The 14,420-nt window shown below is 37.0% G+C and overlaps 1 protein-coding gene across 3 annotated transcripts in view; it reads right to left on the reverse strand.

The window, feature by feature from the left end:
* Positions 1-14,420, reverse strand: part of ext1b (exostosin glycosyltransferase 1b) — a 93,684-nt gene that overhangs the window by 10,671 nt on the left and 68,593 nt on the right. For all 3 annotated transcript variants that reach the window (XM_073858349.1, XM_073858350.1, XM_073858348.1), the window contains 5 exons: positions 13,116-13,223; positions 10,554-10,673; positions 6,608-6,740; positions 4,183-4,301; positions 1,172-1,267 (listed from right to left, as the gene is read on the reverse strand). In XM_073858349.1, coding sequence (XP_073714450.1) covers positions 1,172-1,267; positions 4,183-4,301; positions 6,608-6,740; positions 10,554-10,673; positions 13,116-13,223 — 576 coding nt within the window. The remainder of the gene's footprint in view (positions 1-1,171; positions 1,268-4,182; positions 4,302-6,607; positions 6,741-10,553; positions 10,674-13,115; positions 13,224-14,420) is intronic.

A 14,420-nucleotide genomic window follows, 5' to 3' on the forward strand; every position in this document is an offset into this window, starting at 1 on the left:
TTAGTATGAATAAATTATAACAAAAATTACCATTTTGGGAGAACTATTTCTTAATATAACTTAAAGGAATATTCAATTTTCTTAAAAGAAAAATCCAGACAATCTACTCACCACCATGTCAACCAAATTGTTGATGTCTTTCTTTGTTCAGTCGAGAAGAAATTATGTTTTTTGGAGGAAAACATTGCAGGATCTCTCTCATTTTAATGGACCTTAGCCCAACACTTAACACTTAACAGTTTTTTTCAACAGAGTTTCAAAGGACTATCAACGATCCCAAACGAGGCATAAGGGTCCCATCCAGCGAAACGATTGTCATTTTTGACAAGAAAAAAAAATGCTCTTTTAAACAACAACTTGTCGCCCAGATCCGGTCGTGATGCGACCCCACGCAATACGTCATGACGTCAAGAGGTCACAGAGTACGAACGCGAAACTCCACCCCAGTGTTTACAAGTGTGTTGAAAGAGGACCGTTCCGACGTTGTTGTGTGTCAACTGATACTAATTAATGTCTTTGTGTCAGTTTATTGTTTACAATGGTCCGCAAATGTGTGTTTTATATATGTAACATCACGTGACCTTCCTACGTCACTACGCATTTACGTTAGGTCGCGCTGGACCAGACCTAGACGAAAAGTTGTGATTTAAAAGTACATATTTTTTATTTTTATTGTCAAAAATGACAATCGTTTTGCTAGATAAGACCCTTATGCCTCGTTTGGGATTGTTTATAGTCCTTTGAAACTCCATTGAAACAAACTGTTAAGTGTTGAGTTAAGTGTTAATTGTTGGGCTCTATTAAAGTCCATTAAAATGAGAAAAATCCTACAATGTTTTCCTCAAAAAACATAATTTCTTCTCGACTGAACAAAGAAAGACATCAACATTTTGGATGACATGGTGGTGAGTAAATTATCTGGATTTTTCTTTTAAGAAAATGTAATATTCCTTTAAGGGGAAATAAGCTGTCTAGTTAAAACACACATTTCAAAGTGACAGCTGGAAAAGGCAATCAAGTGTTACATCTTGCATAAAGTGTTTCTGTAGCAGTGCAAAAGGTCATGGGAACACATATTAAAAAACTGTATAGCTTGAATGTACTGTAAGTACATGTACTGTAAGTAGCTTCGGATAAAGCCTCAAAAGTAAAATGTGAAAGTGGGTCTCACCTTGTTCTCTCCTTCGATTACAATAATGGGCATTGAGGTGGCTGGCCATCGATGTTTGGCAGGTAAAGGCTTGTCACAATTCCACAATACAATAATCTGAAAAAGCATAAAAAATTTAGATCCTTAGAAAAGATTCATACTTTATGTATTTTTGCTGAAACATTATTGATTTTTTTTTATAAAACATCATTATTGAATTTGATTATACTTTCACTCTTTCCCTGCCAGCATTTTTTTTAAAGTTGCCAGCGTCACCATTTTTTATGATTTTCACAACAGTTTAATGCCTTTCAGAAAATGTTCTTCTTTAAATATATAAACATACAACATATCAAATTGAAAGAACAGACCATCTTGCTTTCAAACAAAAAAAGTTTCATCCTATCTTTATTTGTTCTCTTTATATCACCTCTCAAATATGGGTAGGTTTCTTCAAAAATACAACATTTTGAGAAAAAAGCTCAAATAATTGCAATTTTGTAAAGGACTTTTTTTAGAAATCAGATTCAGAGTGATGATCAAAACATACACAGAGCTTTAACTGTTTTTGCCCTTAGTGGATGCGAAGTTGGGTAAGAGCGCAAGCTGGTGGATAATAGCGGAAATATTGATTGCCGTAAAAACTTGTCATTGGTGGAAAAATAAAATGAATAAATTAAAATAACATTCAGAATGTGTCAAAAAAAAAACCAAGTGAATATCAAACAAGTCACTTCTTAAAGGGGACATATCATGAAAATCAGACTTTTTCCATGTTTAAGTGCTATAATTGGTGCTTCTATTAACCTAGAAAATGTGAAAAAGATCAACCCAGTAACTTAGTTTAGGTAAATCATTCTCTTCAAGCATGTGAAAAAAATAGGTTGAAATTTGGCTCCCCTTGTGATTTCAGAAGGGGATAGTACCTACACTATCCAACCACGGCACTGCCATTTAGTGTAGAGTTCAGCTCATTTGCATTTAAAAGGACACACCCAAAAACGGCACATTTTTGCTCACACCTACAAAGTGGTCATTTTAACATCATTTTTGATTTAACACCTCAGGGGACTTGAGGCTCCAACCCTTAAATTCATGTTTGGTGGTGAAGTTCTGATTAATTTTCGTGATAGCGATACTCAAACACCTTACAAAATGTCCCAACTATGCTAGACAATACTGGTTTTATTTTACAACATGTCATTACCATATTCAATCATATTCATTTTGTTTTATCACATTGAAGTGCCTTCGCATGAATCATGACACCTCTGGCCAAAGTAATTCTGGTTTTATGTTAACACTCGTAAAAGTTTCACGTGAAGTGTTTTATAAGGGCCCTTCCTCTCAAAGCGTCTGTGTGTCTCTGATCTAAAAAGGGAGTTTCGCAGAAGAGGGTAAAATAACCCATTAAGTGCGCACAAGTGTTTGGACACATCCCAATAACTATTAAAGAGCACTGTGGTACTTTTTCAGGAACGTTTCAATCAGGAGCGTGTTTACATTCAACAACACACTGAAATGGAAAGTTAAATGCATTAAAAAAAATGGAGATAACCATGTGATTGGAAATAAAAAGTCAGGTCTTTGTCAAAACATTAGCACATATTCTCCAGTAATATTCTGCTTCAAAAGGCTTTTATCAGTTTATTCAAGCGCTCAGACAAAAGCGAACTTTTTACCATGAGCTGAGAGCCGTTCGAAATGAAAATGCACTATATTAATTCACCCATTTTAAAGCGCTGGTGATATAAACAGCCATCGAGCCTTTTACTTAACTGCATCTTTCATTTCATTAACTCCCAATCGCAGAGTCACGCAGCTCTCGAAGCACAGAGCAGAACGTAATAAATGAAAGCTCTACCGTCTAATGATATTACATGCAGAAGGATCAGGACGCTCTTCAAACTCTTAAGTATTCTTAATCTATAATAAGATCGGAGACATAATTAAACTACTTAAACTCTTAGAAACAAAACAAAGCCCGAAGGTTGGATTTCTGATAACGCAGGCCGCTTAATGGATGCCGCGGACGTGAGAGGTTGGGAAAGGACCTGGAATGAAATCCTACGGTGTTGACGGAGTTGGTATGAGGTGTGATGAAGTCGGAAGTTTTATTAGCTGTAGCTTCCTCTGCAATGCATCAGAGTTGGTGTTTATCAACATCCCCGTTTCGGAGGTTGAGGTATGCAGGCATCAAACGCACACTTGCGTGCAAACGTTCGCTCACAGCGGTGGGCCCGAGTCTCGGTTACTTGCCAGAACTAGCTCAAAAACCGATCTTTCTTTTCGTCCCCCTCTCCGCTTCCTTTCCTCCGGAGCTAAAGGGCAAGCATTGCATTCCCTAACTCTCCGCTTTAACCGAAATACGGCGCGCTGGATTGAAACACAAAAGCCGAACGTTCGACAGCCGAATCTTGTCAAGCCCTCCTGCGGAGACGAGAGGAGACAGTCTGAGAAAAGCGCCAGCTTGTGTGAGCGCAACATGCTTCACGTACTCAGCGGGGACACGTAGCATTTAATTCACCACCTCTACTCCTCCCCCACCGGCCTCCGTCTCTCTGGCAAACTGAAGAGGAATCAATACGTTTTGGTTCCCAGGGTGGTAAACACTTCAGAAAGCAGTGGATGCCATGGAAACGAAAGGGCTGTTGGGATTCCAGGACTCGGAATTAGTCCCCGAGGTTCAAGCGGGGTTTAAACTGAGGGGGTGGCGGAGACGAAGCATCTAGATGCACGGAAAAGATGATGTTTTGAATTGCTTTCAAACACTCACATATTCACTTATCACTTTTAAGGGGCAAACAACATTGAATATGCCTGTGTGACATTACATTGAATTCTAAACACGAATGTCCTTGTTTTTGTTTGGGATAAAATATTAGACGCGATAGAGGAATTTATTTGGAGAGAGAACGGTGGTCATCGAACTTCTCAGGATTCGGTCTCTCTCCTGAATGAGCAATGCTTAATCTGTCCTAGCATGTGTGCTGACCACATAGCTATGAATCTGAAAAAGAGGAGGTTATTACCTGAGCACAATACTGGGACTTGGCCACTGAGACGAGGAGCTTAAGAATGGGTTGAGATTGAGAAACCAGAGGGGTGACAGCATGGATTACAGCCGTGAACTTGGAATTCGGCTTGATCCCTACAAAAGAGAGCGAGAATTAGTTCCACCAAGACATAAATCTTAAACTTACTGGGATTTTCTTGCATTTTCTGCACTTCTAATTGGAGAATATATCAGGCACATGAAAAATCATTCTTGCAAACCTGCACACTTGAAAAAATGCATGCTTGTATGAACCCATTGTTGGGTTAAATATGCCCAACTCCAACTATAATTTGAAACAATAGAAGGATTAACGCATTAACCATTTAATCTCTGCCTTGTTGACCACGGCACAAACGCATGATGACAATTCCTGCCTTTTTTTGGGTACACCCACATTTTTTCCTACTAACAAGAGGTGCTCGATCAACAGTTTCATATCGATTGCTCCGACAAGCGGTGCAGATTAAGATGGAAAGACACGTGTGCTGCATTAGCATCTGCGGCAATGCACGACTTTAGATGCGAATATGGATTTTGCGATGCAATTACAGAGGACGGTCGATAATCTATCACATTGTACAATGGCTGTCACTTAGCTACGTGGTTAAATTTGTAGATATCAAGGCAACCCTGCAATTAAGGGGTGATGGGAGAGGGTGTTTAAAAATAAATCTGAGGCTGATAAAGGAGGTAACAACTGGTAGTGCAGACACAAATTTGGTAATGATGAGACTCGTGTCTGTAAAAGATGAAAGGGAATCTTTGGTCCCATAATTCCTCTCCGTCAAAGCTCTTTAAATCCAAAAACATTTGAATGTAACCTCAAAACGTCATACAGAAGAAGTTTATAAAAGATTCACAGACTTTGGCTACGTCCAAAACGGTTTTGTGAGCTTCTCATGTATAGTAGTGAATGTCATAAATCATATGCTAGTGTGGACACTAATGTAAATGCCATGTGTACTGCAAAAATGACTCTAATTAGTTTTTGTCTTGTTTTCAGTTCAAATATCTTCAAATTCTTAAATTAAAATGCATTTTCTTGATGAGCAAAACGACCCAAGAAAATAAGTCTAGCTTTTAGACCAAAAATATCAAATTTAAGTGATTTTGTGCATAAAACAAAAAAAAAAAAACTGCCAATGGGGTAAGCAAATATTTCTTGAATTAGTGTTTAAGAAAAATGTTTGCGATATTTCGCTTACCCCATTGGCAGATTTTTTTAGTGTTTATGCACAAAATCACTTAAATTTGATATTTTTTGTCTAAAAACTAGACGTTTTGCTCATCAAGAAAAAGCATCTTAATTTAAGAATTTTTACTGAAAACAAGACAAAAATACAAAGAATTTTTTTTCTTGAAAATATTTTTTGCAGTGTAAGAAAATAAGTTAAAAATTAAATTAAATTTAAAAAATGATTTAATTTGTAAAACAAGCAAAAAAAATTGCCAATGGGGTAAAAAAAGTTATTTCCCCATTTGCAGATTTTTTTGCTTGTTTTAAGCCCAAATGCACTTAAATTTTATATTTTTGTTTAAAAACTAGAGATTTTTTAGGTAATTTTGCCCATTTAGAAAATGCTAAGTATTTTTTTTGCAGTGTGAGCACAAATAAAGCCATAATTAATTTAATTTAGTAGGCTAAATTAGACAACAACGCTACCCTAAGGTTTAAGCCAAATATTGGAATCACCAACAAAGTTAAACACTGCAAAAATGACTTTCTTACTTAGTATTTTTGTCTATTTTTCAGTAGAAATATCTAAAAGTTCTTAAATCAAGACGTATTTTCTTGATGACCTAAGAAAAAGTCTATTTTTTAGACAAAAATTATACAATTTAAGTGAATTTGTGCTTAAAACAACCAAAAATATCTGCCAATGGGGTGAGAAAAAAATAAGATTTATTTTTTCTTAAACACTTAATTCAAGCAAAATCTCATCCCATTGGCAGATATTTTTGCTTGTTTTAGCAAAAATTCATTAAATTGTATATTTTTTGTCTAAAAACTAGATTTCTTGGGTCGTTTTCCTCATCAAGAAAATACATCTTGATTTAAGAATTTTTAGATATTTCTACTGAAAACAAGACAAAAATACTGAGTAAGAAAGTTGTTTTTTGCTGTGTATTTCCTTTGTACCTGTTAAATCAGTAATATTTGATTGAAAAAGCTAAAATGTTTATGAATATGGTTAAGTGAAATCATTAAAACAGAGCATTGAGTATAAAAAAGAATATAGGAGTATAAAAGAATAACTTGCGTATAGAAAACTTAACGGATCACAGACAACGTTACCACTACACTTTTAAAGACAATGGCTTACATAGTTCACAGTATACAGAGAGACGTTAGACACAACTGAGGTTAACCGTTGGATTGAACCATGATGTTGAATTACCAAGTTCAGCATAGTGGAAAGGGAAGTCGCCCAGATAAGAGGAGTACATGGGCAGTGTAAAAAGACCACCGGGATGACTGTTCCACATCAGATTGCTCCTGGAAGTCTGCTGAAGTACTCGGTCCTGAATGATTTCTAAACAAACAAACAAACAAACACATCTTAAGCATAACTTGTGGACATACCAAACAAAATCTCAATCTAAAAAAATGTCATCTAAAGAGATCTGTGTGAAATTAACATTTGGAATTGAAACTTCAACTGGGGTGAAGCTCCTGGTCCATAAAGTACAAGACAAATCATCAAATGCTTCAGCGATTTCACCATCTTCATCGTGCCAATCGTCTGTTCCTATAAAGAAAACCGATCGCTTCCTTGGCCTTGAGCGAGACCGTCGGCTGCGAATGGCTGCTATAAAAAGAGACAAAGACTGATCGTGTTTTTTCCTGCCGCTGCTGCTGTTTTTGGTTTATATTGTGCCCCTTGGTGTGAAAACGGCTTGGCTTAGTGACCGACTAATCATTGGCAACAGGAATGAGCTAGATGTCACTGCGATCGTGTCTTCATTCCAGATTTCTAATACTAGCTTGAAGGCACTTTTGCAGCACAAATGATAAAGGCTTGCAGAATTCACAGAGTAGCAGCTGGATCATTTGAGTGCATTCATCAGATGGTGAGATTCCCTTGCATTTAACTTCATTGCGTGCCCACAAATACATAAACAGTTTGTAAAGACACAAACACAGCTGTAAAATGTGTTCAGCAAAGATTTACTTTCTACTACTTCCATTGATAGCTTTATTGCAAGGTGAACTTTGGGATAAAACACTTTATTACACGGCTTGTTGCAATGCTTGATTTTGATTGGCCAGTTGCGACATTTGCAGGTTTGTTATTCACAAAACTAATAAAACACGATAACCCAAATGCTGCAAATCATTTTGACAGGTACAGTTTAATATTACACAAATATTAAATATAAACATGTTTTTAATAATATATATGACATTGTATTTACAAACAAATAAACTAAATCGTGTGTTTGGACATTTAAACGTCTTATCTGAAAGAAAACAGGTCTTCCTCTTGGAAGGTCTGCATTGGTAAAACATTAGCAAAAAATATTTCAAATCAATATTTTATGTTCCTTACCTTACTTATGATGTAAATAGTAGGTATGGGCATTTTCCAGTAATTTAGTATTTGAATATTTAAGCTCATAAAGAACGAATATTCGAAAATTTGTTTATTTAAATTACGTTAATTAAGACATGCGTGTTTTGTATTTAGTAGAAATAGTTTCGAGTCGGTCGTTAGTACGAATTCAGTACTGTTTGATCTTACAGAAATGTTATTATACCAAATATAATACCCAAACGCAAATTAAGTTTAAAGTTTGAGGACTTGACAAAGTACGCTATCATCATGTAAACAGACTCAAAACACCAAGGAAGAACCCGGAGCGAACAAAAAAAGCATAGACTACATAACAGACTGCTCGGTCAGCATATGAATATCTTCTCTGTTTAGTTTGACATGTTTTTGTGAAGAAAGACATCCAAATTTAGTCTACCTGCTCCGCTGAAAGCCTGTTCTTCTGACTACAATAATGCCGAGCTGCGGAGAAAACTCTGCTCCGCGGTGGTTATCCGGTAAAAACAACAGACGGATCTAACAAGAATATCTGAATTTAACATTATTTAACAAATAATGTAAGCTGGCTCGATACCTTATTGCTGACTGACTGTGCAAAGTTACGAGCTTAATTTAACTACACAAAGACGGGGCTATTATTGTTTGCTTTTAAACAGCCATGTGCAGTTATCCGGTTCATTTTCGAAAGAGCACCACATATAATGTTATCGCGAAATAAGCCCCTTCAAGTGTAATGCACTGGCTGCCTATACAATATCCCTTACTTATTAAGACCAATAGAGAACCGATTGCGCACTGCAAAAATTACTTTCTTAGTTAGTTGTTTTTTTGCCTTGTTTTCAGTAAAAATATAAAAAAAATCTTAAATTAAGATGTATTTTCTTGATGAGCAAAATTACCTGGGAAAATAAGTCTAATTTTTAGACAAAAAATATAAAATGTAAGCGAATTTGTGCTTAAAACAAGCAAAAAAAAAATCTCCAAATGGAATAAGAAAAAATTTCTTGAATTAAGTGTTTATGAAAAAAAATGTAGTGCTGGACAAAGATTAATCGTGATTAATCGCATACAAAATAAGTGATTTTTGGCATAATATACGTGTGTGCTGTGTGTAATTATTATGTATATATAAATAATTTTTTTAATATATAATTTAACATTTTCTGAAATGAATATATATATATGTGTGTGTGTGTGTACCTGGTAATTATCACGTTGTGGGGACGAATTGTCCCCATAAAGATAGAAATACCATTGTTTTTGTGACCTTGTGGGGACATTTTGATGTCCCCATGAGGAAACATGCTTATAAATCAAACAGAATGATGTTTATTAAGAATGTGAAGTATCAGAAAGTTTTGTGTGATGGTTGGGGTTAGGGATTGGGGTAGGTAAGGGGAATAGAATATACAGTTTGTGTGGTATAAAATGCATTACGTCTATGGAATGTCCCCACAAAACATGGAAACCAGAATGTGTGTGTGTGTGTGTGTGGTTAAATATTTATAATAATTACACGCAGTACACACACACATATTATGCAAAAAAAACACACTTTTATTTTGTATGTGATTAATCGCGATTAATCTTTGCCCAGCACTAGAAAAAAGTTAACTTATTTTAATAAATTTTTTTTTTTTATTCCATTGGCAGATTTCTTTGCTTGTTTTAAGCACCAATTTATTTTAAGTATATTTTTTGTCTAAAAACCAGACTTTTTTCCTAGGCCATTTTGCTCATCAAAAAAAATCCATCTTAATTTAAGAATTTTTAGATATTTTTACTGAAAACAAGACAAAAATACTAAGTAAGAAAGTCATTTTTTGCAGTGCATGTTTCAGTCTAGAAACATTTGGTGATTTATATTTAAAAGAAGTGAATATGAGTGTGTCACAAGAATAAATTGTTGTGAATCTCACCATGCAACAACTACTGGAGGTGCAAATATAGTGACTTTGGCAGATGGGTGAAAAAAATAAAGACTAAAACACTGCATGAAAGCAATTTGAGCGCTTTCCCTTTGTTTTCCCTCTGCTCCATTTGACAAGCATTGAGATTAAGCAGTGGTCTTTCCCATCACAGAACCCCCACCTGTCATCTTTCCCATAACAGAAGCCCACCTGTCATCCTAAAAACCCAATCTGAAGGGTGATGAAAGGCCGTTCCTCTCGCTCAGCTGAAAGTCCTCACTTTCAGGGACTTACGACGTGTGATTGACGACTCAATCTTGAAACAGGATGGCCGCAATCTTCCAAATGGAGGGCAGCGGATGAAAGCATCTCTTCGGATGCTGGCTGTAATTGCAATGACGTTGCACCTACGCCGTTGGAGGTCGGAAAGGTTTGACAACCCTGTGTTCTGGGGTTAACTGCCGTGATTTGTTGATTGTAGACGCTTGTCTGTATGACGTTGTCAGAGGCTAAAAGAGGTGCGCAAATGTTTGCATTTTGTCTAATCTATACGAAAGCGGTCTGTCAAACAAATCCCTTTGAAACGTATCTAAAGTGCTAGTCAAGCTAATGATTTTCCCACGTGCGTCTTTCTCAGGGCGAGAGGTTATTGAACCGAGGCCATGAATCATTTAGCACATGACGAAAAAGAGGATGTGTAAAATTAAACCTGCCTTGTGAAAGTGCACAAACCACAACTTTTAATAAACTTACCTTGAACAGCTCCATGGTTTCGTTTAAATTACTTTAACTCAAAATCCAGACTCCCGTGGGCGTCACGGTTGTGGTATGTATGTGTGTGTGACAGCTTAAGGTAGAATGACTGAACGGCCATTGCTTACTTCTAAAGTAGTGAACACAATCTTTTCCACAGAGGAGAAGTAAGCCTCCCACAAGAACTGCGTCTGCTGTCGTAGAGCCAGAATCTTATCCTGATGAATGGAGCGCACCGTGGATGGGATCTGCAAAGAGAGAAAGAGAGGAAAACTAGCACACGGCAGCGAGACGGTTATGCATGAGCGCTCGGCACAACGACCAAATCGAAACAGAAAACATACTGAAGAGGGGAAAAAGAGCGGAGTGTACAACAGGTGCATGTCCAGTCAAAATAGGGTAAATTGAATAATCTGCATTATCCCGCTGCTGAAGAACCACCACAAATTAGCTCACAATATGTTGCATTTATGCATTTAGCATTTTCATCCAAAGCGATTTACAGTGAATTACAAGGTGTAAATTTTTTATTATGTGTGTTCCCTGGGGATCAAACCTCATCATGACCCTTTTTGCCACTAACGCAATGCTCTACCAATTGGGCTACAGGGGCACAAGCAATAGCTAAAAGTGCCGTCTTGCTGTATATTGCCTACACAGACAGCTGGCTTTGAGGGCAGCGTTCTGTAGTGATTGATATTGAACGCTCCTCACAGGCTGCACACAATAACTGCACAGCACGGGAGCATTGACAACAGATTTATACTGAATTTAAGGTCTAGATGTTGCTCAGCTATACAATGCTCTAAGCGTATCAATTACATAAAACAACCACACATTTCACAGATTGTGTGAAAATCAATATATATATTTTAAACGGATCTTTAAAGAACTTAAATACATTTCAGTGCTGAATGAGATAAACATTTATAATTAGATTTATTTGAATCCATGATTTTTATCGCAATGCATTCTGGGATTGCCTTCTCTGCAGCCTTAGAACTCAAGTTTTTAAGTTGTTCATATGTCCATGGTGGTGTTTTAATGTGCTTTAAAGGCGGGTTGCTCAATTTTTGAAAACGACTTTACAGGGTTCCCACACCTTAGTTAACTTCAAATTCGAGGGCTTTCAAGGACTTTCCAGGTCCAATACCCTCAAATTCAAGGACTAAATGTGGGGACACATTTCAAGTGAGAGCAGAGTTACATCCTGTAACTTTTAAGATACATTGTTTCAGTTCCCTTTTGAGGGAACTCGCGCTGCGTTACTGCGGTGACACTTTGGGGACGCCTCCAGGTGTAAGTGTGTCTGAACGTCTATATCAAATTCAACCAATGGTAAGGTTGAACGACAAAGACAGGGTGACTGGGAGCCAGGAAGTATATCGCTATCTGAAATATTGCCAAAGACGGCGTTACAGGGACGCAGGAAGTATGGCGAGGAAGAAGCAGGGAGACGTTCCATTCTCAGGGAACAACAGTTACATACGTAACCCGAGACGTTTTCATGTGTCAAACACAACTATGCAAAAAAGCATTTTGGTGTGAATTAACATTCGCATACAGAAGATATAAGCATTTAAAGGGAACAGTTTAGCACGTGTGCTTAAAAAGTCTAGAATTTGTATAATATTATCCCACACTACACAGGGAATAATATAGATTTTTTTTCCAGAAAACTTCTTGCATAAAATAGATTCAAGCACTTTCAATGACCTGTATCTATGTATGTATATTTTCAAAAACTTCGCAAGGCCTTGAATTTTCCCCCCAGATTCACAAACTTTCAAGTATTTCAAGGACACGTGGGAACCCTGGCTTCGGAAAGGGGAGTCGGGCCAAGTACCGAACACACTCGTAGCCAATCGTTGCCAGAGTTGCGTATGTGTGGGGCGGGTCTCTTGAAAACTGCATCTTACCAAAGTCAGTTTTAAAAACATGGTTTGATTTTGTTGAACAAGTGGATCAGGTAGCCCAAGCTGGTGTGCCCGAGAGGATGCGGTAACTATTTTGCATATTCATTGGTTTGTGTATTTAAAGTACCTGTGAACCGGAACTCACGACCGACATTACTTATTATTTCCGAATAAAACAGAATATAATGCGTGGCAAATAGTGGGCGTGGCTTGTGTTTTCCACTGTGCTTTGATTGGATATAGAAAAGGAGGCATTTCATTCAGAATAAAACTGGCATCAGACTGAGAGTTGGAGAGTTAACGGACGCTCACGCCTAAGCTGAGGAAATACATTTTTAGATTTTGATTGAAGTTTATGAATAAAAAAAGGTAAAATTTTTTTTAATAAAATGTATTTTATTGAGACTTTAAGCTATGATGTCGAGTTCCATTCAAGCGACTTTAATGCATGAAGAAATCAGTTTTGCAGTCCAAAATATTTAAATACATCATCTTGATGACCAAAGAAGAATTTAGTTTAGTTTAGAATTTAGGGATAAAAATGTCAAATGCAGGGTAACACAATGCTTTCTAGGTACTGTATGTAGCCAGCTAGTTTAAAGGAGAAACATGCTTGTGATGGTTCTTCCAGCAGGATCAGAATGAGGAACTCGGAATGGAGAGACAATTGAGTGTATTTGACAAAGCGCCAATATTTAAGAGTGAGAGGTTGCAAAACAATAGACCGAAAACAATAGACACTGTATAAAGGATAGAAAAAAATAGCAATCTGACCTGTAGCAGAAGCCTTTCGTCCCCGATCACAGCGGCTGTGTTCCAGTCGATGACCTCAGAGAACGGGAGTTCCCAACCATTACTCAACATAACCGGTACACAAGCCGCCTGGAAACACATACACACAGTGATGGGGTCATCATGTGAGTCATGGGTGCAGTGATTTGATTATTAGACCACACGATAAAGGAGGCCACATATCAACAATAAACAGCAACACAATAGGACACATATTAAATGGCTTCCACCGAACGGCAGAAGAGCCTTTAGCCTTGTTATTAACACTGACACGAAGAGCTCAGCCTACAAACAGCTACAGAGCACACCACTAAACCCATTTACAAAATTTGCAGTTAGAAGGTATAACAGCAAACAGAGAAAGTATGAAGGTTAGAAAAGTGAGTCTCCTTTGAAGTTCAGGAGATGTGCAGAAAAGACAGATGAGCAGCTGTTGTGTCTGACGGCTATTTGACGTAATGAGGACCTGCTACACCAAAGGGCATTAAGGTGTCAGCTGAGCACAGAGCTGTAGGGCATACGGCTTACACACATACAATCGGGAGTGTGTGCTGCAGGATTAAAGAACTGAAGCAGGGTGTTTTATTGGAAAGACGGCAAATGTCAAAGTGTGTGTGTGTGGGCATGTAATAGTTTTACAATAATTGTGAGGCACATGTTTTTGAGAATGTCCCAAAATGACTTAATGCAAAAAAAAATCAGTCAGCTAGTGAAAAAGGGCATTCATTTGTTTGTAAAAAAAAAGGGATAGACAGAGGTTTGTGAATAACGATGGGATGAGAGGTTATAGGGATTAACTATTTTTAAAAATAGAAGAAAGGAAGAGACAGAATACAAAGGAAAGGAAGGAAGGAAGGGAGACACGAGGAAAGGAATGAAAAGGAAAGATGAAAAGAAAGATGGAGGGTAGGGGAAAAATAAGGATTGAAGGAAGGAAAATAAGGATAGGAAGAAAGAAAGGAAGGATGAAAGGGAAGAAAACTTTAAAAGAAAAAAGAAGACAAAAAAGGAGAAAGGGAATGAAAAGAAAAGAAAGAAAGGATGAAAAACAAGAAAAGAAATTATGAAATAAAGAAAATTAGTGGAAAAAGGAAGGAAGAAAGAAGGAATACAATAGAAATGAGGAAAGGAATAATAAAAGAAAAACAGAAGGTAGGGAGAAAAGAAAGACAGAAGGTAGAGAGAAAATAAAGATGGAAGGATGGAAAATGGGATATGAAGAAAAAAGAAAGATAAAAGAAAAGAAAGAAGATACTAAAAGGAGATAAAAGGAAAGTAGGATTGGAA

The sequence above is a fragment of the Misgurnus anguillicaudatus genome, chromosome 20 (genome assembly GCF_027580225.2).
Source record: "Misgurnus anguillicaudatus chromosome 20, ASM2758022v2, whole genome shotgun sequence".
In the NCBI taxonomy this organism is placed as follows: domain Eukaryota; kingdom Metazoa; phylum Chordata; class Actinopteri; order Cypriniformes; family Cobitidae; genus Misgurnus; species Misgurnus anguillicaudatus.